Here is a 23,348-nt window from a genome sequence, read left to right on the forward strand (position 1 = left end):
ACGTACAACCACAGTCTAAAATGACACAACTTTATTTACATAGACCATATGGACCGTAAAAGTTACATACACTATGTGATCGAAAATATCCGGACACCTGGCCGAAAATGACTTACAAGTTCGTGGCGCCCTCCAACGGTAATGCTAGAATTCAGTGTGGTGTTGGCCCAACCTTACCCTTGATGACATCTTCCACTCTCACAGGCACACGTTCAGTCAGTTGCTGAAAGGTTTCTTGGGGAGTGACAGCCTATTCTTCACGGGCTGCTGCACTGAGGAGAGGTATCGATGTCGGTCGGTAAGGCCTGGCACGAAGTCGGCGTTCCAAAACATCCCAAAGGTGTACTATAGGATCCAGGTCAGGACTCTGTGCAGGCCAGTCCATGATAGTGATATTATTGTCACAGGACGTGCATTATGAACAGGTGCTCGGTCGTGGTGAAAGATGCAATCGCCATCCCCAAATTGCTCGTCAACAGTAGAAAGCAAGAAGGTGCTTAAAATATCAGTGTAGGCCTGTGCTGTGATAGTGCCATGCAAAATAACAAGCGGTGAAAGCCCCCTCAGTGGAAAACCCGACCGCACCATAACACCATCGCTTCCGAATTTTAGTGTTGGCACTACAAACGCAGGCAGAAGACGTTCACCGTACATTCGCCATACCCACACCCTGCCATCGGATCACCACATTTTGTACTGTGATTCGTCACTCCACACAACCTTTTTCCACTGCTCAATCGCCCAGTGTTTACGCTCCTTACACTAAGCGAGGCGTCGTTTGGCATTTACCGGCGTGATGTGTGGCTTATGAGCAGCCGCTCGACCACGAAATCCAAGTTTTCTCACCTTCCGCCTAACTGTCATGCTGATGCAGTTTGGATTTCCTGTGTGATGGTCTGGATAGATGACTGCTTATTACACATTACGAGCCTTTTCAATTGTCGGCGGTCTCTGTCAGTCAAGGCCGGCCGGAGTGGCCGTGCGGTTCTAGGCGCTACAGTCTGGAACCGAGCGACCGCTACGGTCGCAGGTTCGAATCCTGCCTCGGGCATGGATGTGTGTGATGTCCTTAGGTTTAATTAGTTCTAAGTTCTAGGCGACTGATGATCTCAGTAGTTAAGTCGCATAGTGCTCAGAGCCATTTTCTGTCAGTCAAGAGACGAGTTCGTCCTGTACGCTTTTGTGCTGTACGTGTCCCTTCACGTTTCTACTTCACTACCACATCGGAAACAGTGGACCTAGGGATGCTTAGGAGTTGATACAGTTACCAAGCTGTTTAAACTAACGATAACGATTTTCATAGATTGTATGTTAACCTTTGTATTTCATGGCATGAGTTATACATGGTGATTCAGGATGTATTACAGTAAGTAAAATAACGCAACTAATGATTTTAATAGCAAAAATACTCCAACAGTGATAAAGTTTTGTACGAACTTTCGCTGAAGCTTAATGGTTCACTGACGGGAACCCTAAAACTGTCCTGTCTCACAATTCATTTCTTGATACACTCTTTAGATAATAAACATTAGTAACAACATACATAAGAGGAATATACATAACAAAACCACTATTTACAAACCTGTTATACCAATATGAATTGGTTGGTGTTCAAACTGTTGTAGCATAGACTTTGTTTTTATAATCACTGTTGTGAAGCACATTTTAGATTCCGAGAAATGACTTTAACAATCTTTGAAAATTTCACTTCAAAATGAAACTGCAGTTAAATATTCTGTTACTATAGACTGAACTTAAGAACTTTGCTACCACGTGGAGGACTTCATTCGCAAAGACTATTTGTACAACCAAATCCTACTGCTCCATAAAATATAGAAATTCTTTTAATTATTGTAATTAATAGTTTAAGTACTTTCACTATCTCATAAAAGGATAACTCGGAACCTTCTTGTAACAGTAACATGAGCCTATCAGGGTGAGTGTCTTGAGATAAAATACGGCTCGTTAAACAAAGTTAGTCTTAATCGCTTATTAGATGAACACTTTAGAAAACAACTTTAACAATATTAAATATTAATTTGCCTGAAGGTGGATTTTTGCAGACGATGTGCCACTTAGTCAATAGTTAATCGTCTAAGAGAATGATTTCACGTGAACGGTCAATGGTTTCTTCATTTTTGGCGGTAGACGGTCGTCCGGCTCCTTCATCGTGCGTAACACTTGTGCGACCATTTTTGAATTTTTCCGATCATACGTAGACACTCCGTTGTGGTAAAACACTGTTCCCGTACTGCACCGAAAGTCTTCGATGAATTTCGGCCCCTGATAAGCCTTCCGACCACAAAAAGCGGATCACTGAACGTTGCTCTTCTTTGGTGCAAAAAGACAGCGGAGCAACCATGATTAACAGCACGGCAGCGATAACGAAACTAACCTAGCAGCTTTAAAACTGGAAAGATATAACAACAAATAAAGTATGCGTCATCAACGTAAAACGACAGTACTACCAAAATAAACAAAAATATAACTAAATTGCGGATAATAATTGACTTACCGTAATGACACATAAGCCATTGGTGCAAGTGTTCGCGGCTCGGCACGGAAATGATTCCACCTGAATCTAACGGGAAGCACCCCGCCTTAGAGATACAAAATGAGATCGTTCAAGTACGAAATATTAGGTGTGCCATTACCGTAGTCCTAGTTTCACTTACAGGAGAAGAAAAAAGATTTCTCTACGTTCTATCATTACGAAAGAGTGGTAAACTTCGCATTATTCAAATAAGTTGTCGCTCCATGAACTGTGGTAGCAAGTACCTACGCAGGGCGTTGGGCACAGCCTGTGGTTTCCGAGAAACGAAGCATTTTGGAAAGAGTACACATCTACACCTGTATGTTGCTGCCTGTGAGTGTGAGTCGTTCACAAGCGGTCAGAGAAAGCACAAAATCGTGTAATTCAGATCTTCGCGTATCGAATGTAGGACCAAATCTGAACATAAAAATACAATAACCTCTTTGGCCACGTTGGGCATTTGCAAATCGATCATATTACAGCTGTTTCAAGTGAATTGTTTACGTCACTGGACTATTATTTGATAGGCAGGATCTTCCTGTCGTGTAATCATTCGAAATGTGGCAGCGCTAAGACATTCTGCAGTATTGTGTAACGATGGCAAGCTGGACTCTGTTGCTGTTTTGTTTGCGAGACGGGGTCATTAAGCATGACGATCGTGTTTTGGTACCCGATGCTGAGACGGCTGTTTTTGCGCATGGCTCTCGCCCCTCCTTTATTCTTATTTCAGGTCTCGTCTCCAACATTTTCAGCAATATGTCGATAGCTTCATTGACAAAGTAGGTAAGAGCATCTGGGAGCAAAATGTTGTAAGACAGTGCGATAAGTGGGAGCATCAGCAAAGCATAAAGCGAAAATCTAATAATCCAGAAGATATAAAAGGGTCCGCAGTCGAAGAAAACGTAAACATCTCGTTCAGGAGTTCTGCTCTGTCGTACACAGCCGTGGAAAGCAATAAGGCAGAATGTTATACTACCCCACGCTGGTCCTCGCGTATGATGGAGCGTTATCTGTTGAATATTATTTGCTACATCTACTATCAAGTTGCAGAACACTTTTTTTGTTATAACAAGTACCAACTCAGGGTGTCTGACATAATATGAATGCAAGTGTTGCTGAAGAACCGATGTCCGCAAAGACATCTGAAAAACTTAACCACTTTTCGTGATGCACTTTTCACCCAAAATTGCCGAATCCAAAAAGAGAATATTCAGAGACGATACGTACCATTCTTATTGCTTTTAAGAGGAGAAAGAGACGGTCATACAGAAAACTGAGACAACTCACCTTGCTGGGTCGCCAGTGGTGTTTTCGGGCAGGCTGCCGTGGTCTTGCAGGTGCTGGAAGAGAGCTTCTAGTTCCGAGACCTGCTGCTGTCTTAGGCGTACTGCCGTCATCACAGCCTGGAAACAAACAAGAAAACCTCTTACAGATGCTACGCGATACGTAGGGCATATAGACAGCACAAACTGAGTTTTGGTAATGTCAATATTTCACAAGGAGTCTGTCCTGGAAGATAAGAAATTTGAGATCGTTAGTAGCGTCATTCTTCAGCATGAAAAATATATTATCAGCTGTAAACAGCGGGTGTTACATTACGTTTACTTTAGCGCACAGTGATACCTCGACGATTCTATGGAAAGAAATTCTATAAAACAGAACACTGGTATTTTAAGTACAGGTCACGACAGACCATCCAAAGCAGACTAACCCGAACAGCCGTTTAGTGTATCTAAGAAATTCGTGTGATTTTTTTAAACATTTTTTACTGAAGTGTAAATTGATTTATGGGAATGGCGTGGTCTTTGCGGAGGTATCTGGTGACGCATATCTCCGAAAACCAAGGGCTTATCGAATACAAGCCACGCAGAATCGTTGTTGCACTCCGTTCCAAAGGTGGACCAGCACGGTATGAAGCAAATGATCATAATGTTGTGGCTCATCAGAGTACATTACTGCGTGGTAGCAACTCGCACTTCACGCCAACTAATGCTAGGCCTTGGTACACATGGTGTACGAAATGGCACCACTGTGGCTTGGGCCACTAGAGTGAGGTTCCAGAGGATCATGAAACTACAGCTAAAATTCGCCCATTGTTAAATTTCTCCTTGCGATACATGACACATGTTGACCCATCTCTTGCATTAAAGACGTCCTCACTCTTAAGAGGTATACTAACAATTGCGCACAGTAATATTTTCTGAAAAATTACGGAGAGTACTCCAATGATGCTGGGTAGTTGTATGCGCACACAACACAGACGCTGTGGAGGCGGCGGAGGGGGGGATCTTGATTCCCCGTAGTGATTACTTAAATCACTTGGCGTAAACTTATCTGTGAAGAGAAAAAGAATCAGCTTAGGAGCCTCAAACCGAAGTTGCGATAGTAATTTGACGAATTTTGCGAAGTGTTTATCATCATCAGCTACACTCCTGGAAATTGAAATAAGAACACCGTGAATTCATTGTCCCAGGAAGGGGAAACTTTATTGACACATTCCTGGGGTCAGATACATCACATGATCACACTGACAGAACCACAGGCACATAGACACAGGCAACAGAGCATGCACAATGTCGGCACTAGTACAGTGTATATCCACCTTCCGCAGCAATGCAGGCTGCTATTCTCCTATGGAGACGATCGTAGAGATGCTGGATGTAGTCCTGTGGAACGGCTTGCCATGCCATTTCCACCTGGCGCCTCAGTTGGACCAGCGTGCTGGACGTGCAGACCGCGTGAGACGATGCTTCATCCAGTCCCAAACATGCTCAATGGGGCACAGATCCGGAGATCTTACTGGCCAGGGTAGTTGACTTACACCTTCTAGAGCACGTTGGGTGGCACGGGATACATGCGGACGTGCATTGTTCTGTTGGAACAGCAAGTTCCCTTGCCGGTCTAGGAATGGTAGAACGATGGGTTCGATGACGGTTTGGATGTACCGTGCACTATTATGTGTCCCCTCGACGATCACCAGAGGTGTACGGCCAGTGTAGGAGATCGCTCCCCACACCATGATGCCGGGTGTTGGCCCTGAGTGCCTCGGTCGTATGCAGTCCTGATTGTGGCGCTCACTTGCACGGCGCCAAACACGCATACGACCATCATTGGCACCAAGGCAGAAGCGACTCTCATCGCTGAAGACGATACGTCTCCATTCGTCCCTCCATTCACGCCTGTCGCCACACCACCGGGCTGCACGATGTTGGAGCGTGAGCGGAAGACGGCCTAACGGTGTGCGGGACCGTAGCCCAGCTTCATGGTTGCGAATGGTCCTCGCCGATACCCCAGGAGCTACAGTGTCCCTAATTTGCTGGGAAGTGGCGGTGCGGTCCTCTACGGCACTGCGTAGGATCCTACGGTCTTGGCGTGCATCCGTGCGTCACTGCGGTCCGGTCCCAGGTCGACGGGCACGTGCACCTTCCGCCGACCACTGGCGACAACATCGATGTACTGTGGAAACCTCACGCCCCATGTGTTGAGCAATTCGGCGGTACGTCCACCCGGCCTCCCGCATGCCCACTATACGCCCTCGCTCAAAGTCCGTCAACTGCACATACGGTTCACGTCCACGCTGTCGCGGCATGCTACCAGTGTTAAAGACTGCGATGGAACTCCGTATGCCACGGCAAACTGGCTGACACTGACGGCGGCAGTACACAAATGCTGCGCAGCTAGCGCCATTCGACGGCCAACATCGCGGTTCCTGGTGTGTCCGCTGTGCCGTGCGTGTGATCATTGCTTGTACAGCCCTCTCGCAGTGTCCGGAGCAAGTATGGTGGGTCTGACACACCGGTGTCAATGTGTTCTTTTTTCCATTTCCAGGAGTGTATTTTACGTCCACTGAGAGGTATATTTTCATAATGCTCTCGAAACAAATACGAGTTAAATTAAAACGAAGGTCAGCGTTGGTCGTAATATTGATGTTCAAGTTCAACTTGATAGCAGTGGCTGAGTATAATGTGTACAGCACCGAAGATGATCACTATGTGATCGAAAATCGATTCTGCTATCAATAAAACGTCAATATTACGGCCAACGCTGACCTTCCTTTTAATTTAACATATATGGTCGTTGTGCACACAGCACTCCGTGGAGTCGCCAATCAACAAATACGAGTGTTGCCCAGAAAGTAAAGTACAGCATTTATTCCCTTCAGCAATTCTTTATTGAACATAATGAGAATTACACACACGAAAGAATGGTGTTTTATCTACACACCCTATTTTTGCATGTAATTTCCACCCCATTCTATGGCCTGCCTCCACCGCGGAACAAGGGTCTGTGTGTCCTGTCGGTAACGGTCCTTGTCGTGGTAGCAGAGCACTTTGTAAACTTCCTTTGGTGACTGACAGATGCAGCGCCAACTGTGGAGTCGTAATGCGTCCGTCCTCGCGAATGACGCAGCAACATGTCAGGTGTGACAGCCGTGGGTGGTCTCCCCGACCGCTTCAAGTCATGGAGCTCCGCTAAAGCGCCTTCTGATGACCCCACCCTCCGTGCCCAGCGACTGACTGTACTTTTGTCGACAGCAGATGCTCCATAGACTTTGCACAAGCGTTTGTGAATATTCCCCATAGTTTAGTTCTCTGAAGTGAGAAATTCAATGACGACTCGTTGCTTGTAACGTACATCACCTATAGACGCCGTTTTGAAACTGTCCCGCACCTACGCTATCTATCGTAAGTGACGGAAACTTGGCACGCTGACTTAGTAGACTTCAGATAATACATACGCAACGTTTCGCATTCATAGCATTGTTTTCGGCTGAGAAAAAAAAATGCGGTGCATTAGTTTATGGGCAACCCTCTTAGTTACTCAGCTGAGGTGAAACCATCCCAGCGTTCTCCCATCCCATTAAGGAAAACCATCAAAAAACAAATTACCTTTCTGCTGAAGGGTTAAAGATTGCACTTCGACTGTTCGTCCAGATAAATATGGATACGAAATTGACAACGTCCTTTTTCAAGGGCTATCAGGGCTAGTCTGATTTATAAAAAGCACCGAAATATTTGTATCATTCGGAATTGGTTCCCTCTGTTTTGCAATAGTAGTAGACAGCTTAAATACTGTTTGCGAAGGCGAATCGCTTCTGTGTTATTGTTGGCTGTCTAAGAAGAACTAGTCGCAGAGAAATGAAATACAAGTAAAGCAGAAATATTTTAAAGTCCCCACACATTTGTATGACGTGTTCAGTGCTAGAATGAATTAGCGTTATAATTGTTATAAAAGGCTGAACGTAATTTAAAAGAAGAAGGAGGAGGAGGAGGAGGAGGAGGAGGAGGAGGAGGAGGAAGAGGTAAGGAAGATTGGGTTTAACGTCCCATCGACGTCATCAGTGATTGAGCAGAAGCTCGAATTGTGTCAAGGGTGGGGAAGGAAATCGGCCGTGCTCTTTCAAAGGAACCATCGCACCATTTGCTGCGAGCGATTTAGGCCTTGGCTCTAAGCACCACGGGACTTAACATCTGAGGTCATCAGTCCCCTAGACTTAGAACTACTTAAACCTAACTTAAGGAAATCACAAACATCCATGCCCGAGGCAGGATTCGAACCTGCGACCATAGCAGCAGCGCGGTTCCGGACTGAAGCACCCAGAACGGCTCGGCCACAGCGGCGGGCGATTTAGGGTTTGAGCTGTCGTACGCGCCCCCCCCCCCCCCCCCCACCTTACTGTCGACTTGTGCAGATTTAGAAGGACTGAACTGTTGAACTGTGCCTGATGAATCTGTTTTCAGGCGTCATCCAAAGACTAATCGCCGACCTAGAACACGGCCCATAGCGCAGTTACTGCTCCTCTGCAGACAACGCACTACTCCCCTCCCCCCCCCCCCCCTCCCGCTTTTTATACTGGTGGATCCGTCTCTCGTGACATATAGTGCTCAATAGGGTTGTCCTATTTCCGATGAGATGCTGTACTTGGTTAATCTGCGTTTATGACTGCCACGAGCAGAGAATCACCGACAAGCTATCCTCCTCATTTGCCTTCACTCCGGAGGTGCGTGGTAACCCTTAAGCTACTCCATTTCCATCTGCGCCACAAGCTTTGCCGACGTTTTCTTCGTAGCGCGTCTCGGCGACAGGATGCTGCTGACAAACTGCATCGCAAAACCAACACGCCGGGCATATGAATAGAGGGAGGGGTTTACGTTTCGCGTGAGAAGCCGAGGTGACGAGAGAGTCAAAGTTGGAGAGCCGAGAGCGCGCGCGGAGCCGCTCAACAGCTTTGCGGAAGAAACGCGAGGCAGGCTGCCTGGAGCGATAAACGGCGCGGCATATGGGCGCGTGGCAGCTGATCCGCCGCGCGTAAAACGCAATGAGGTAGACGCGAGCGGCGGCGGGCGCCAGCGCTGGATGCTTTCCAGATAGCACCGCCGGCTCCAGCCTAGTGTGAAGCCAGCGCCCCAACGAGCAGGCGGCGCTGAAATACGCCGGCGGCCGCACTGCGCCACTCGCAAATCTGCACAACACGCTGTGTGGGCCCTGCCTCGCGTGGACTTTCATTTCGTCACGTCCCCCGTCCGATGAGAAGTCGCTATACGATCGCTTGATTGGTCAGTACCATCTAGGCCTAGTTCTTAACTGAACAACACACTGGCACAATAGCTTCAACCATTAGTCTGAGCAAGCACGAAGAGGAGTGACGGAGGCGGCAGCGGGGTGTGGGGAGGAGCAAGATACGGCACTTACGCCTTCTCGGAGTTTGGAGTAACGGTAATTAAAGTTACGGTTGTCACCTACATGAGAGGTGGTTTGAACACCACAGTACTTTTCTATGAAGTGCGACAATAAAGTAACGAGACTGTTCAAATGGTTCAGATGGCTCTGAGCACTGTGGGACTTAACATCTGCGGTCATCAGTCCCCTAGAACTTAGAACTGCTTAAACCTAACTAACCTAAGTACATCACATACATCCATGCCCGAGGCAGGATTCGAAACTGCGACCGTAGCGGTCTCACGGTTCCCAGACTGAAGTGCCTAGAACCGCTCGTCCACTGCGGCCGGCAAGGAGACTGTTGTGAAAGAAAATGTTGCTTACAGTTTTAGTCAATTTTAGTGTTGTCTCCTTCAAAGTAGTTCCCTTCTGATTGCACACACTTTTTCCAGCGCTTCTGCCATTGATGGTAACATTTCTGGAACTCATCGTCTGTGATATCCTCCTAAACCCTCGTCACAGTTTTTTGAACATCTTGTGTTGTTTGAAAATGATGTACCTTGATCGCCGTTTTGGTTCTTGGAAATAGAAAAAAGTCGCACGGAGCGATATCTAGTGAATAAGGTGGCTGTGGTAGTACTGAAATTTGTTTTGAGGTTAAAAATTGCTGTACCGACAGAGCAGTATGGGATGGAGCATTATCGTGATGCAGAATCCAACTATCAGCAATGTTGGCACGGACACGGAGAACTCTTTTACGAAGTCTTTCTAAAATTTCTTTGTAGTAATATTGGTTAACTGTTTGCACTCACTCTTTATGAACAATTCCCCTATGGAATCAAAACAGCACACAAGCATGCATTTCACTTTTGACTTTGACATACGAGCTTTTTTTGGTCTTGGTGATCCCTTTGAGCACCATTGCGAACTTTGGCGTTTTGTCTCTGGATAGTACTGAAAAAACCAAATTTCAACACCAGTGATAACATGGCTCAACAATTCTGGATTAATTTCCGTTGGCTCTAACAGATCGGCTGCCACATTTTTCCATGTTTCTCGCTGTAGTGGTGCGAGATTTTTGGGGAGCATTTTTGCACAAATATTTCTCATACCAAGATCTTCAGTTATTATTAGACGAACTGTTTCTCGATTGATGTTCAGTTCTTCTGCAATCATTTTCACGGATAATCTTCGATCAGATCGTACGAGTTCACGCACCCTGGCCAAGTTGACATCCGTCCGTGAGGTTGATGGTCGTCCGCTGCGCTCTTCATCTTCAACATTCGTTCTGCCTTCACTAAACATTTTATATCACCGAAAAACTTGAGCTCTTGACATAACCTCCTCTCCAAAAGCCTTCTGAAGCTTACCGTAAGTTGTCGTCGCCTTTTCACCCAATTTAACACAAAAATAAATGGCATACCGTTGCGCAGTATTATGCTGTCCCATCTCCGTGGCGAGAGACACAAACACGTGTTAACTTGTTACAGCACAACTCACGACTGAGCAGTTGCATCGAAGTGCCGCTTGGACTAGAAGCAGCTTATAGACCAAGGTCAAAGATATTGTGCCTACGAAAGCCCACAGGGTTGCCACATCTTGCAAAGGAAATCAGTCTCATTGCTTTATTGTCGCACCTCGTAGTCATGATAGTGTTGGATGTGGTACGCCGTTGTCTTTATGAGGCCATTGAACTGACTTAGCCAGCGACAAGGACCAACAGTTTAAAGTGGAGTCTGAAGCACACAGCAACTCCACGATTTTCATAGCAATAAACGTTACTATAACAAGTGATAAATGACACATGGGAATCTTAAGACCAAGTGAGGATAGAACCAGAGATTTTCGGATCTGTAAGGATGCACTTTTATAACTGAGACACCTAACACCGAGATCCACCAGGCAACACGTTCTTTTCTTTATAAAAATCTTTTATTGTGCTGATATGAAATGAATAACAACGTTGTAGAGGTGTAAAAGCAAAAGCATTGCCAACAAACGCAAAATATCGATTTACAAAAATTAAATGAACGAAGACGAAAAAATAGAAACGTTTCCAATGTGTCCATGAACTATAATTTATTTAGACAACTCAAACTCATTTAACTATTTACTGCAGCAAATGGTCTATGTTCTATGCCGATGAATTATTTGAACTGCTTTTGGGTGTAAATTAGAGAACTTAAAAAGCAAATTGTAACGATTGCCGCAAAATATCTGTTTCATTTTTTTACCTTAAATAAGAATTTCACGTGTGTTGCAAGTGAAGATGCGTGTTAGATTGATAATAATAACATAAATCTTTTTCTTCGGTCTGTTAGGTCTCTTGGCCTGTAACGGTCTCGTCGAAAAGTTCTCCTGTCACATTTTCATTGGTTAACCAAGACATCTCAGGCCATTGGGGTAGTACTGTAGCATGGACTACAGGATCCTCTTTGAGCTCATTCGTTATAGATATTTTCTCCAGTTTTTTTTTCTTTTTGTGATTCTCTTTGGGTGATGGGTCACCTTTCAAGCTCCTGAAACAGGTCTTCACATATGGCGTAAAGACGTGTTGGTATCAAGAACTTAATTTCGGAATCTCTTAGTTTTTCCGCATGTTTTCCCTTAACTGTTCAGGCTTTGCTGCCACAGTACAGTATACTTCTTGCTAAGATCTTAGTGTGCTTTTGGAGATAAAATGGAAAACATACCGTTTCATTCGCTTTCAATGTGAAAAAAATCGAGAGTTACACAAAACAATACCTTAACTCTATGGAGGGTGAACAAGAACTCCACCGACAAAGCTTCAGAGATGGTAGTACGGACCAAAACAAGAAAAGAAAAACAGTAAACATTGGCTTTGAAATGCATACCTTAAGAGCTATGAGCACCGGTTCGCATTGGATAATCTGAAACACATCTCTTCTGCTGCAACCTCTTTGCATTCCATATTTTGTGATGCGGTAGTAAGGTCATAAATAACAAAAAGCACGCAGTAAACATAGGCATTAAAATACATACCTTAAGAGCCATGACGAAACGTGTTTCACAGAAGCGAGGATGAACAATTGCTCGTAGCTCTGAAGGTGAGCACCTTAAAGCCTATGTTTACTTGCCTTTTTTGCTTGTTTTGGTCGATACTATTGTCTCTGAAAGTTTGCCAGTGGAGGACGGTTGACCCGGTGTATGCTGTCATGAATGATCTCGTTCGTCACCCGCTGTAATGTTGCTATACGATCCGTTGCTCAGTACGTACAATTCTAGGCAAGGCTCATAACTGAACAACACATGGGCATATCAGTTCCAACCACACAGAAACGTTAATAGCAATTAGTGCGTCCGAAAAATATGCGAAACCTACAGTAATTATCAGACAGTTCCTTGCGAAAGGTAGATCGCAAAATCTAACGAAGGTCATACGTAAAGTCAATGAAAGAATACAAATCATTTAATCTGTCGTAGATCTGCCTGGTGTCAACAATTAGGCAACAAAAAGACGACAGAAATTTTAAATTGCAAATTTAAACAGGTATTCACGCAAGGGCTACCACAGGGCCAGCGTTGGGTCGTCACACAGACTCACAAATGAGATGACCAATGTTAGCACCCCAGTCGTTGAAAAACAGTTAAGACTACTAAAAGCCCACGAAACAGCAGGCCCACAAGGGTTGCACGCAGATTTTACACTGAATACGAAGCTGAGTGAGTTCCCTTTCTAGCTCATATTTATCGAGAATCGCTCCCGCAGCGAATGGTCCGGTGTGATTGGAAAACAGCTCCGGTCACTCATGATCGAATGCACAAAATTACACACCGACATCGCAGACGTCCGTGTGCTGCAGGAAACTACAGCATACCAGTAAAACCCCGAGTCTTTAAAGTATGTAACTTCCGCGTATAAGACAGCTTCGAAAGTCTGATTACCTTATAAATGTGTTATACAGCTGACGCGAAGCATGAAAGCGCGGAAAAGTTCAGAAAGGTTTGAAATTATGCTTAGAATTTGTTGTAGGCAGCTAAGTGCTCTCATTATGAAACACTGGACGAATATGATCTGGGCAACTTGCGCTTAATTTTAAGCAAAAGCCGATTCTTTATGCATCTCAATATCTCCGACTTCATATCTCCTGGAGAATGATTTGCACAATGATATAATATTAATTCAGTACTATATACAGAAACTCTCTGCAAAGTATGCTGCGATTATAGTCGGTATTAAACAAGTAATAAATTAAAACGTAATGCCCGATACTGAAGTTTGACTTCATGAACCGTGAGAATGTAGCGAAAGGAAAGCTAAAGCTTTTTTTTTTCTTTTCATCACTTTGTGGAGGTTGATAACAATAAAACGTATCGCGAAGGCTTGAAATTAGGTATTAAACAAGTAATAAATTAAAACGTAATGCCCGATACTGAAGTTTGACTTCATGAACAGTGAGAATGTAATGAAAGGAAAGCTAAAGCTTTTTTTTTTCTTTTCATCACTTTGTGGAGGTTGATAACAATAAAACGTATCGCGAAGGCTTGAAATTAGGTATTAAGTTTGCTGGAAGTTTCTAAATTCACAAATACTGGATGAAAGAAGTCCCGATGTTTGCTCGCCTGAGGACAAATACACAGTTTTCATTGTGACGTTTGTATTATAGCGTTAAACTTCTAAAATAAGATAAAACATCTTAATGAGTATATTATGACAGAGTTTTTAATTTACAAATTGGGTTAATAACCATTCCAGATAGGCACAGCCTATATCATTATGGAGCCACCACCAGCGTACACAGTGCGTTGTTGACAATTTGGGTCCATGACTTCGTGGAGTCTGCACCACACTCGAACGCTACCACCAGTCCTTAGCATCTGATTCAAAATGGTTCAAATGGATCTAAGCACTATGGGACTTAACATCTCAGGTCATCAGTCCCCTAGACATAGAACTACTTAAACCTAACTAAGCTAAGGACATCACACACATCCATGCCCGAGGCAAGATTCGAACCTGCGACCGTAGCAGCAGCGCAGTTCCGGACTGAAGCGCCTAAAACCGCTCTTACCATCTGGGATTGACTCATCTGACTAGGATACGGCTTTCCAGTAATCTAGCGTCCAGCCGATATGGTCACAAGCCCAGGAGATGCACTGCAGGCGACGTCATGTTGTTAGGGAAGACATTCGCGTCGGTCGTCTGCTGCCATAGCCCATTAACGCCAAATTTCGCCGCGCTTTCCTAACGGATACGATCTTCGTACGTCCCATACTGATTTCTGCGGTTATTTCGCGCAGAGTTGCTTTTCTTTTAGCACTGACAACATCGCGCAGATGCCGCTGCTCTTGGTCGTTAAATGAAGGCTGTCAGCCACTGCGTTGTCCTTGGTGAGAGGTAATGCCTGAAATTTAGTGTTCTGGGCACACTCGTGAGACTGTTAATCTCGGAATACTGAATCGGCTGACGATTTCTCAAATGGAAAGTCCGATGCATCTAGCTCCAGCTACCACACCGCGTTCAAAGTGTGTTAATCCCTGTCGTGAGGCCGTAACCATATCGGGCATCTTTCCAAAGAGCTCATCTTAGTGCAAATAAGAGCTCCGCCAATGCACTGCCCTTATATACTTTGTGTACGCGATACTGATATCTGTATATCTGTATATGTGCGTATCGCTATCCCATTACTTTTGTTATCTCAGTGTAGATTATAAGGTCAAACACTTGTGATTTTGCTGTAGAAAAACAACCTTCTCTCAAAGAATTAGCACGTTTTCAGAGAAAAACTTCTGGGGTGAAGCACCGCTTGCTTTATTCGTAGACAACGTCTTATATACAACAAACGCAGGTGAACGAGTATGATTCGTCTTCCTAGATATCCGAAAGGGATTCGACACTGTATCAAATAGGTGTAACTAAGATACAGCGAATAGAAGTATCTTCGCAAATACATGAATTATTCGGTAAATATTTGACTAAAAACGGAGTACTGGATAGAAACGTAAGAAACATCAGATGTGCTCCAGTGTAACATAATAGAAGCACTGATATTTTCAATAAAAATGAAGGATTTACCAAATAGGAACAGCAGCACTACACGCTTATTGACTGACGGTATACAGCTAAACATCGCTGTTGGTCTATCGTATGGAATTGTGGGAAGACTTGGACTAATTTCTACTTATTGCAATGAATAATAGTTGCCTTTTAAACGAAAGGCAGTACTGTAAAAACGGTAGAACTCGCTAGCATCTAACTACAAGGTTAGTGCACATCTTCAGCGTGCCACATCGTATAACTTTTTAACAGTAATAAGAAGTCGGATGAAATGAGACGATCAAGTAAAATCACCAATTGAAAGACGAATGGAAGACAGATCTGTTGCAATAAATTCTTTGAAAATCTAACTGCATCTCTAAAGTAAATCGCATACAAGAAGGTAATACTACCAATTCTAGGGTACTGTTCTAGTGTTTGGATTCCTTACCAAGCAGACATGACAACAGACATCGAACGAATTAAAAAACGTGTGTAGGAAGTATCGTAACTGTTCGGTGTAACCCATACGAAATTGTAACACAAATGCCCTGGGAACTTAAAAGAGAATTTTTGAAAAAAGGCAGGGTAGTTCGGTCGCAACCTGTTGGGCAAATGTAAAGGACCTGCATTCGAAGAAGTGGTCCCGGCGGAGGTTCGAGTCCTCCCTCGGGAATTGGTGTGTGTGTTTGTCCTTAGGATAATTTAGGTTAAGTTGTGTGTAAGCTTAGGAACTGATGACCTTAGCAGTCAAGTCCCATATGATTTCACACATTTATTTATTTCTTTATTTATTTATTTTGAAGAAGAAGAAGACTGTGCGGCCATCTTACATCTCGCATAGAGGTCATTAGAAAAAGATAACGTAGGTAATGGCGCTTACAGGGGCATAAAAACAGTTATTTTTTCTTCGCTCAATGCGCTAGTGAAATGGAAAAGGAAGCCGAATAATACTGGTACGAAGTAACGTCCGCCATATACTGTGCAGTGGATTGGGGAGTATGTGCTGTATGTAGATACAGAACAACGCATTGGCGTGTTTCCAGTGGTATTAACGAGCTGATACAATAGCTCATACAAAAATACCAAAACGATATGTTCCATTTGCCGATACTGATCGTTAGTAACTGGGATTCACTATTGCGCCTCGCAAACTGTTGGAAGCTTCGGCTATCCGCAACGTTTCACCCCGAGTTTCGTACACATTTCTCTGTATTTTAGCCAGGTCCAGTGGAAAATGTCATCTGGATATGAATTACAGAGTTCCCGCTTCGCCATTGCCTGTACTGGAAATTTACTTTTAAATATGGCTAGAACCCCAAAAAATCAAGCATTATTTAGGATATTACTCTATCGTTGGAAGAATATCTATTTTGATGCACATGAAAGCTTTCTCTATTGATCGAGAAAATGTAAGTTCTGTGTTGGAGAGAGAGGGAGAGAAAGAGAAAGAGAGAGAGGGGGGGAGAGGGAGGGAGGGAGAGAGAGAGAGAGAGAGAGAGAGAGAGAGAGAGAGAGAGAGGGCACATTATTATTAGTTCGTTGTATTTTTGTCCATGAATTATCAAGTCACCGTACTGCCTGCCAGAGAGACAGCTACTTACAGAATGATCTAAACACTATCAGCCTGTTTCACTGCAGTCATCATGGTCATGTGTAAGGGTGAATAATCTCTGAAATCATGGGAGCGCTGAAGCTTTCACAAGGCACCATATCAAAAGTCTACGTGAGTATCAAAGCAGCCACGATCAACAGTCCTGATCAACAATCTGATTTTAAGGGAACATCAGATCAGTTACGAACATCGCAACACATATCTCACTAATTCAATATTATACCGCAACAAGAACAACTACTACTACCATTCCTGCTGCTACCGCTACGAGGGCTGGAACTTAAACAGAGTGACTGTCCTTCAGAGTAGTCATCAGCGTTGTGCAGAGCCCGTTGCCAGCGATGTGGAAGGCGTAGTACACCGTTAGCAGAGCCTCTTCTGTTGAGGGTGCGAATGGAGCGGTCTACTGCCAGTCGAATGTCTGGAACAATTCTGAAGCGAATGTTCGAATCCTGCCTTGGGCATGGATATGTGTGATGTCCTTAGGTTAGATAGGTTTAAGTAGTTCTAAGTTCTAGGGGACTGATGATCTACGATATTAAGTCCCATAGTGCTCAGAGCTATTTGAACCATTTTTTTGAATCGAATGCCACGAAGTGGTTTCTTCATCTTCGGAATCAAATCACAGTCACAAGGACTTAAGTGTGGGGAGTATGGTGGATGGTACAGTACTTCCCAGTCCCATCGACCGAAGACAGCAGCCACGGCTTGCGCTGTATGCGCCGGTGCATTGTCGTACAAAATAATGGGTGGGTTGCGCAGAAGGTATCGCCGCTTCTTTCGCAAAGCTGGTCGCAGGCGGTACTTGAAAAACGAACAGTATTACGACTTAAGTCCTGGTGCCTCTGGTTTGATTCCGAAGATGAAGGAACCACTCCGTGGCATTCGCTCCAGAACTGTTCCACAGATTCGACAGGCAGTAGACCGTTCCATTCACATCATCAACAGAACAGGCTCTGCTAACGGTATACGTCGCCTTCAATCGCTGGCAACGGATTCTACACAACGCTGGTGACTGCTTTGAGGGACGGTAACAGGTTCAAGAGGAGGAGGATCTTAGTGGTTAACGTCCCGTCTACAACGAGGTCATTAGAGACGGAGCGCAAGCTCGGGTGAGGGAAGGATGGGGAAGGAAATCGGCCGTGCCCTTTCAAAGGAAACATCCCGGCATTTGCCTGAAGCGATTCAGGGAAATCACAGAAAACCTAAATCAGGATGGCCGGAGACGGGATTGAACCGTCGTCCTCCCGAATGCGAGTCCAGTGTGCTAACCACTGCGCCACCTCGCTCGGTGGTAGCAGGTTCAAACATGCAACTCTTTCGCATCGGTTGTGAATAAATAGGTCCACTATTTAAGCTCCAACCCTCGTTCAACTACTACTGCTACAACCAAACGAGGTTTTCGATGGTTCTGAGCTACAGTCATGCAGCATTTTTTGATAAAACAACCCGCTATTTGACAGTATATCACTTTATTTTTCTTCTGTATTATATCGATTTCGATTTTTACCCCATATCGAGTATAAATGCTAAACGTTCTTAGACTATTAATACGTCATATGCGGTAAGTCAGCTTTGGGTTGACTTCATCGGATATGATGTGTTAATGGCCAAAGAACTTTTAGCATTGTACTCGATAATGTCGTAAAAGCCGAAATCAAGATAGTACAAAAGAAAAATACAGTAATATACAGTCCAATGATGGTTTATTATTTAAAAAAAAAAAAGAAAAGGAAAAGAAAACAACACGAGGGTCGCCATCCATAACCATCTCCTAAATACAAGTGACTGAAGTCACCTCAGATACGATAAAAGAATTTTTAAGACAAGTTAAAATTAAGTCAAGAGTATAAACTCCTTCTGATGTAGGAGTGCGTGCTCCATACGGCTCCAAAGTGGCATGCTCCACGCCACCTACACCTGCAGTAACTAAGAAGTAACGAGTGGTCTGATAACGGTCTCATAAATGACCGACACCGGACACCAAAGCAAATTTACAACAAACATGCGATCAAGACTGTTTTATTGAAATAATTTTGATATAATTTTACCGGCTACTTGTTTCCGTAGGACAATGTTCCGAGAAATTTCTTATTCCTCAGTTAGATTACATTAATGAAATTTCAGCTGTGGCTAGCCACGTGAATCGCGACGCTGTGCTAGCAGATGGAGAAGCGCGGTGCTGCAGTGACTGAACCACCCGGATCGCCTTCGGAAGAACTGGGTTTCATATTCGCTTTCAGCAATCTAGATTTAAATTTTCCAAACTAAAGTCTCTGTGATGTCTTTTTTTCTTTTGAATAGGCCACTGACGATTACACTCCGCGAGCCAGAGTGGCCTAGCGGTTCTAGGCGCTACAGTCTGGAGCCGCGCGACCGCTACGGTTCTAGGCGCTACAGTCTGGAGCCACGCGACCGCTACGGTCGCAGGTTCGAATCCTGCCTCGGGCATGGATATGTGTGATGTCCTTAGGTTAGCTAGGTTTAAGTAATTCTAAGTTCCAGGGGAGTGATGACCTCAGCAGTTATATCCCATAGTACTCAGAGCCAATTGATTACACTCCCAGACTCTTGCCCAACTAAGCCAGTGTAATTAAGTATATTGTAGCGTAACGGCGCGCCACACTTATTAAAAGAAAGGAGAAAGGAATATAGAAAGAAAAGAAACTTAAATCGAAGACATAGTCCGGAAGAGCAGACACCACACATATAAATATACGCGCCTTGACGGCACTTAATGATTATTCAGTGTAGGTTCACTCTTCGTGAAACGTATTGCGGGAATCAGCGTGAGGCTGCAAGCAATGAGGCTAGTGGACTGGTGGCGCTACATATGTAGCGTGCGACAAGTTGGGAATTAGGGCTGAACGGGAAGCGTGCTCCGATAGCCGAAGCAGCCTGCGGAAAGCGAGATATCCCGGTTCGAATCCCAGTCAGGCACAAATTTTCACTTGTCACCGTTGAATTTATTTTAATACGCGATTGCGGCTAATGTCGGAATTTGAGTTTCGTCAGTTCACTGCTGTGTCATAAGATTAACCGAAAGCGCTTGAAAATTACGTGTAAGATTCGAAACACGATCTCAGTATGAAGAAATTTCATGCAAACGGCGCTGTTCTTTGGTTAAAAAGAAACACTAGTTAAATTGAACGAGGATATGGCTGGGAATGGGCAGTGGCTTCATCAATAGAATCAAAAATTGGTTCAAATGGCTCTGAGCACTATGGTACTTAATTGCTGAGGTCATCAGTCCCCTAGAACTTAGAACTACTTAAACCTAATTAACCTAAGGACATCACACACAGCCATGCCCGAGGCAGGATCTGAACCTGCGACCGTAGCGGTCGCGCGGTTCCAGACTGTAGCGCCTAGAACCGCCATGCCACTACGGCCGCCCAAAAGAATCATCTCTTCATTCACCTAAATGTAAGGCCAAAGAATTAATAATTTCTCAGTTTCGTGGCTAGAATCCATGTTAGTGAAAATAGTGCCAAAAGGAGTATTGGATGGAAAAAGAGGCGCGAATAATGCTTGTTTTGTACGACAGACAGAACAGTGACTCTGTACGTGTTATTGTAGATGTTTATTGTCCTGAAGAACCGAGCAAGGTGACAAACCGATAAGAACACTGGAATCGTGTGCGGGAGGACGGCGGTTGGAATCCTCATCTGAGCATCCCGATTTATGCCTTCCTTGAATCACCTAACTCGCTTAAGGCAAATGCTGGGCTCGTTCCTTTCGAAAGGGCACCGTCTATTTCCTTCCACAATCCGGGCCTGTGCTCCTTTTCTAATGACCTCGATGTGGACGGGGCGTTAGATTCTGAACTCCCTCCTTCCTTTCTTTCTTGCACAACTGATGCGTACTGGCCAACATTTCTGCCATTTCTCCCAATACTCGTAGTTTTTCCACCCCCGCGCAAAGAATAATACAAACCTTGTTGAGCGTTACTTTCAAATTCAGCAGAAAAGCTGTATGAGTCCTTCAATGGGAACCTTACTCTCCACCAGCATAGGCGCTGTTATGTACCACAACTCAAAAGGCTTCCGTTCAGCTGCAAGCGACTTAAAGCTTAACCTGAAATACAAGTCACCTTGTACTTGTGTATAGCAACTTCAATATTGATATGCTGTTCGTAGGTGCTAAGCTGACAAACAAGAACATTTAATAGGTCGAGAACTGTTTCTATAGTTTGATACATTTTCGAATGCTACAAAATCTGATGAACTGCAATTTCAAGTCGTTTCTTCATTCACGCATGAGCAAAAATGTAGGTACACTTCACAACACATTTGGTTTTACCTAACAATAATATAGCAGTCACTGAGTACTGTGTTGTTCGCAAATTCAAATGTTCAAATGTGTGTGAAATCTTATGGGACTTAACTGCTAAGGTCGCCAGTCCCTAAGCTTACACAATACTTAACCTAAATTATCCTAAGGACAAATACAAACCCCCATGCCCGAGGGAAGACTCGAACCTCCGCCAGAACCAGCCGCACAGTCCATGACTGCAGCACCGAAGACCGCTCGGCTAATCCCGCGTGGCCATTCACAAATTCTTTGTACACTCACACGTATGGGAAATACTCTAATACGATATCATATACCGTGACAAAAACTGGTAGGTGCATCCGTTTCAAGTAGGTTTCGTTACAAGCTCAGTCGACATTAAGGTTATCTATCGTTCTCAGAACACTAACTTAGCTGGAGCAGGAAATGTATTGGTCGTGAACTCCATGATTAACCTGAAATTCTTTATAACAACTACAGAAAAAGCAAGTAATGAGTGAAAAAGATTTGAATCCCACGTCTCCCTAATACGATCTACGATCAGCACGTAAATCACTGGTACACTTCCCTGTATAAAATCTGTCTTACATTGACGAAAATGAAAAGTGTTACATCTTGAAGAACGAGTGGGACGTTTGTCATACTTCATGAATATTTTTATCAAATAATTGGTATTAAATGATTAAAATTGTAGGTAAAAAAGCACTCTTATGGCACAAATGACGTGTCAGTTCATGACGATTTCTGAGTTAAAGTAGGCCTATACGTCTTCCTGTCGCTCATCAGACGTGGTCTACGGATAACAAGTCAGTGGACAGAACCGGTCAGTCAAGGATCGGTATATTCCTTAGAGATTTTGTTGCGTGAACTACCGTGTGGGGTATTGCGTTATCTCGACGGAAGATACGATTAGGTACCCCGTTCATGGATGAAGCTTTACTGTTGCTTTCACATACTGGCGAGCGTTCAGCCTCCCAGAAGCAATTATGAAATCAGTCAGCTTTAATATCTAGCAGCTCCTCACACCATGATTCCATGAGATGGAGATGTATGGACCTCGAGAATAGCTGCTTCCTGCGACGTTTCACCAGGTCCTCTATGGATAGGTTGGCGTCGCTGTGGCCGCCAAGACTCGAGCGAAAATCATTGCGAATATGATGTTTGCTGCGCATGTTGTGGGGACGCAGTGTTGCCTATCAGTGTCCCCGTTCACTTTGTCTCTACGCTGTGTAAGTCCCTATTGTCTGTGGTACGGTGTCAGCTGTAAACGACTTATATCAACTCCAGGTCTCAACGCAGCTTCCAGTAATCTGTACCCGAAGGTTTGTAGTGACAATCTGCCTGTATCTTCTGGTCGTCTTTCAACTTTTGTCATCTATCTACTCGTAAGAGCCAGTAAAACAGTTCTACGATCTTCTCGTGGCGGAGTCCTTCCTCTAGCTGTTGTCCGAAGTCCATTGGACCCTGCCCCTTGGAAGTGACGAAAAGGCAATGTATTTTGTGTTTTAATGCGTGCTACTCTCCAACTGCTTATATGTTGAGCGATATCACGTGAACAGTATTGTATCCTGGCCCAACTCCAGAGTTAATCTGGCGAGCTACCAGAAATACGGGCGTGCTAATGGGAGTGACCAGCCCAGCTGCGCGACACAGCCCAGCGCTCAAACAATGCGAGAGGAGAGTTATGTGGAGAGATGCCGCGACCCACCCCACGGCACAGACCTCACCTGAGCATCTGCTGTTACGAGTAGGAGGGAACAGGAGATTAGTCTTTAAGGTTCCATCGACAACGAGGTTATTACAGACGGTTCACAAGTTCGGAATACGGAAGGATGGGGAAGGAAAGCTGCCGTGGCATTTCGAAGGAACCATCCCGGCATTTGCCTTAAATGTCTTAGGGAAATCACGGAAAACCAAAATCAGGATGGTTCAAACGACTCTAAGCACTATGGGACTTAACATCTGAGGCCATTAATCCCCTAGAACTCAGAACTACTTAAACCTAACTAACCTAAGGACATCACACACATCCATGTCCGAGGCAGGATTCGAACCTGCGACCGTAGCAGTCACGCGGTTCCGAACTGAAGGGCCTGGAACCGCTCGGCCACCGAGGCCGACAAAATCAGCATCCTGGAAGCGGGTTTGAACCCTCGTCCTCCCCATACCACTCGGTCTCTGGCGTTACAATAAAGCGCCATGTTGTCTGTCCCCAGATTTTATTATCCTCCTACATACTGACAGTACAG

The 23,348-nt window shown here is 44.5% G+C and overlaps 1 protein-coding gene across 1 annotated transcript in view; it reads right to left on the minus strand.

The window, feature by feature from the left end:
• LOC126354769 (UPF0489 protein C5orf22 homolog) overlaps positions 1-23,348 on the minus strand; it is a 1,899,147-nt gene that overhangs the window by 721,405 nt on the left and 1,154,394 nt on the right. The window contains exon 4 of the mRNA XM_050004662.1: positions 3,821-3,936. Coding sequence (XP_049860619.1) covers positions 3,821-3,930 — 110 coding nt within the window. The 5' untranslated portion in view covers positions 3,931-3,936. The remainder of the gene's footprint in view (positions 1-3,820; positions 3,937-23,348) is intronic.

Source organism: Schistocerca gregaria, chromosome 3 (assembly GCF_023897955.1).
Source record: "Schistocerca gregaria isolate iqSchGreg1 chromosome 3, iqSchGreg1.2, whole genome shotgun sequence".
NCBI classification, from domain to species: Eukaryota; Metazoa; Arthropoda; class Insecta; order Orthoptera; family Acrididae; genus Schistocerca; species Schistocerca gregaria.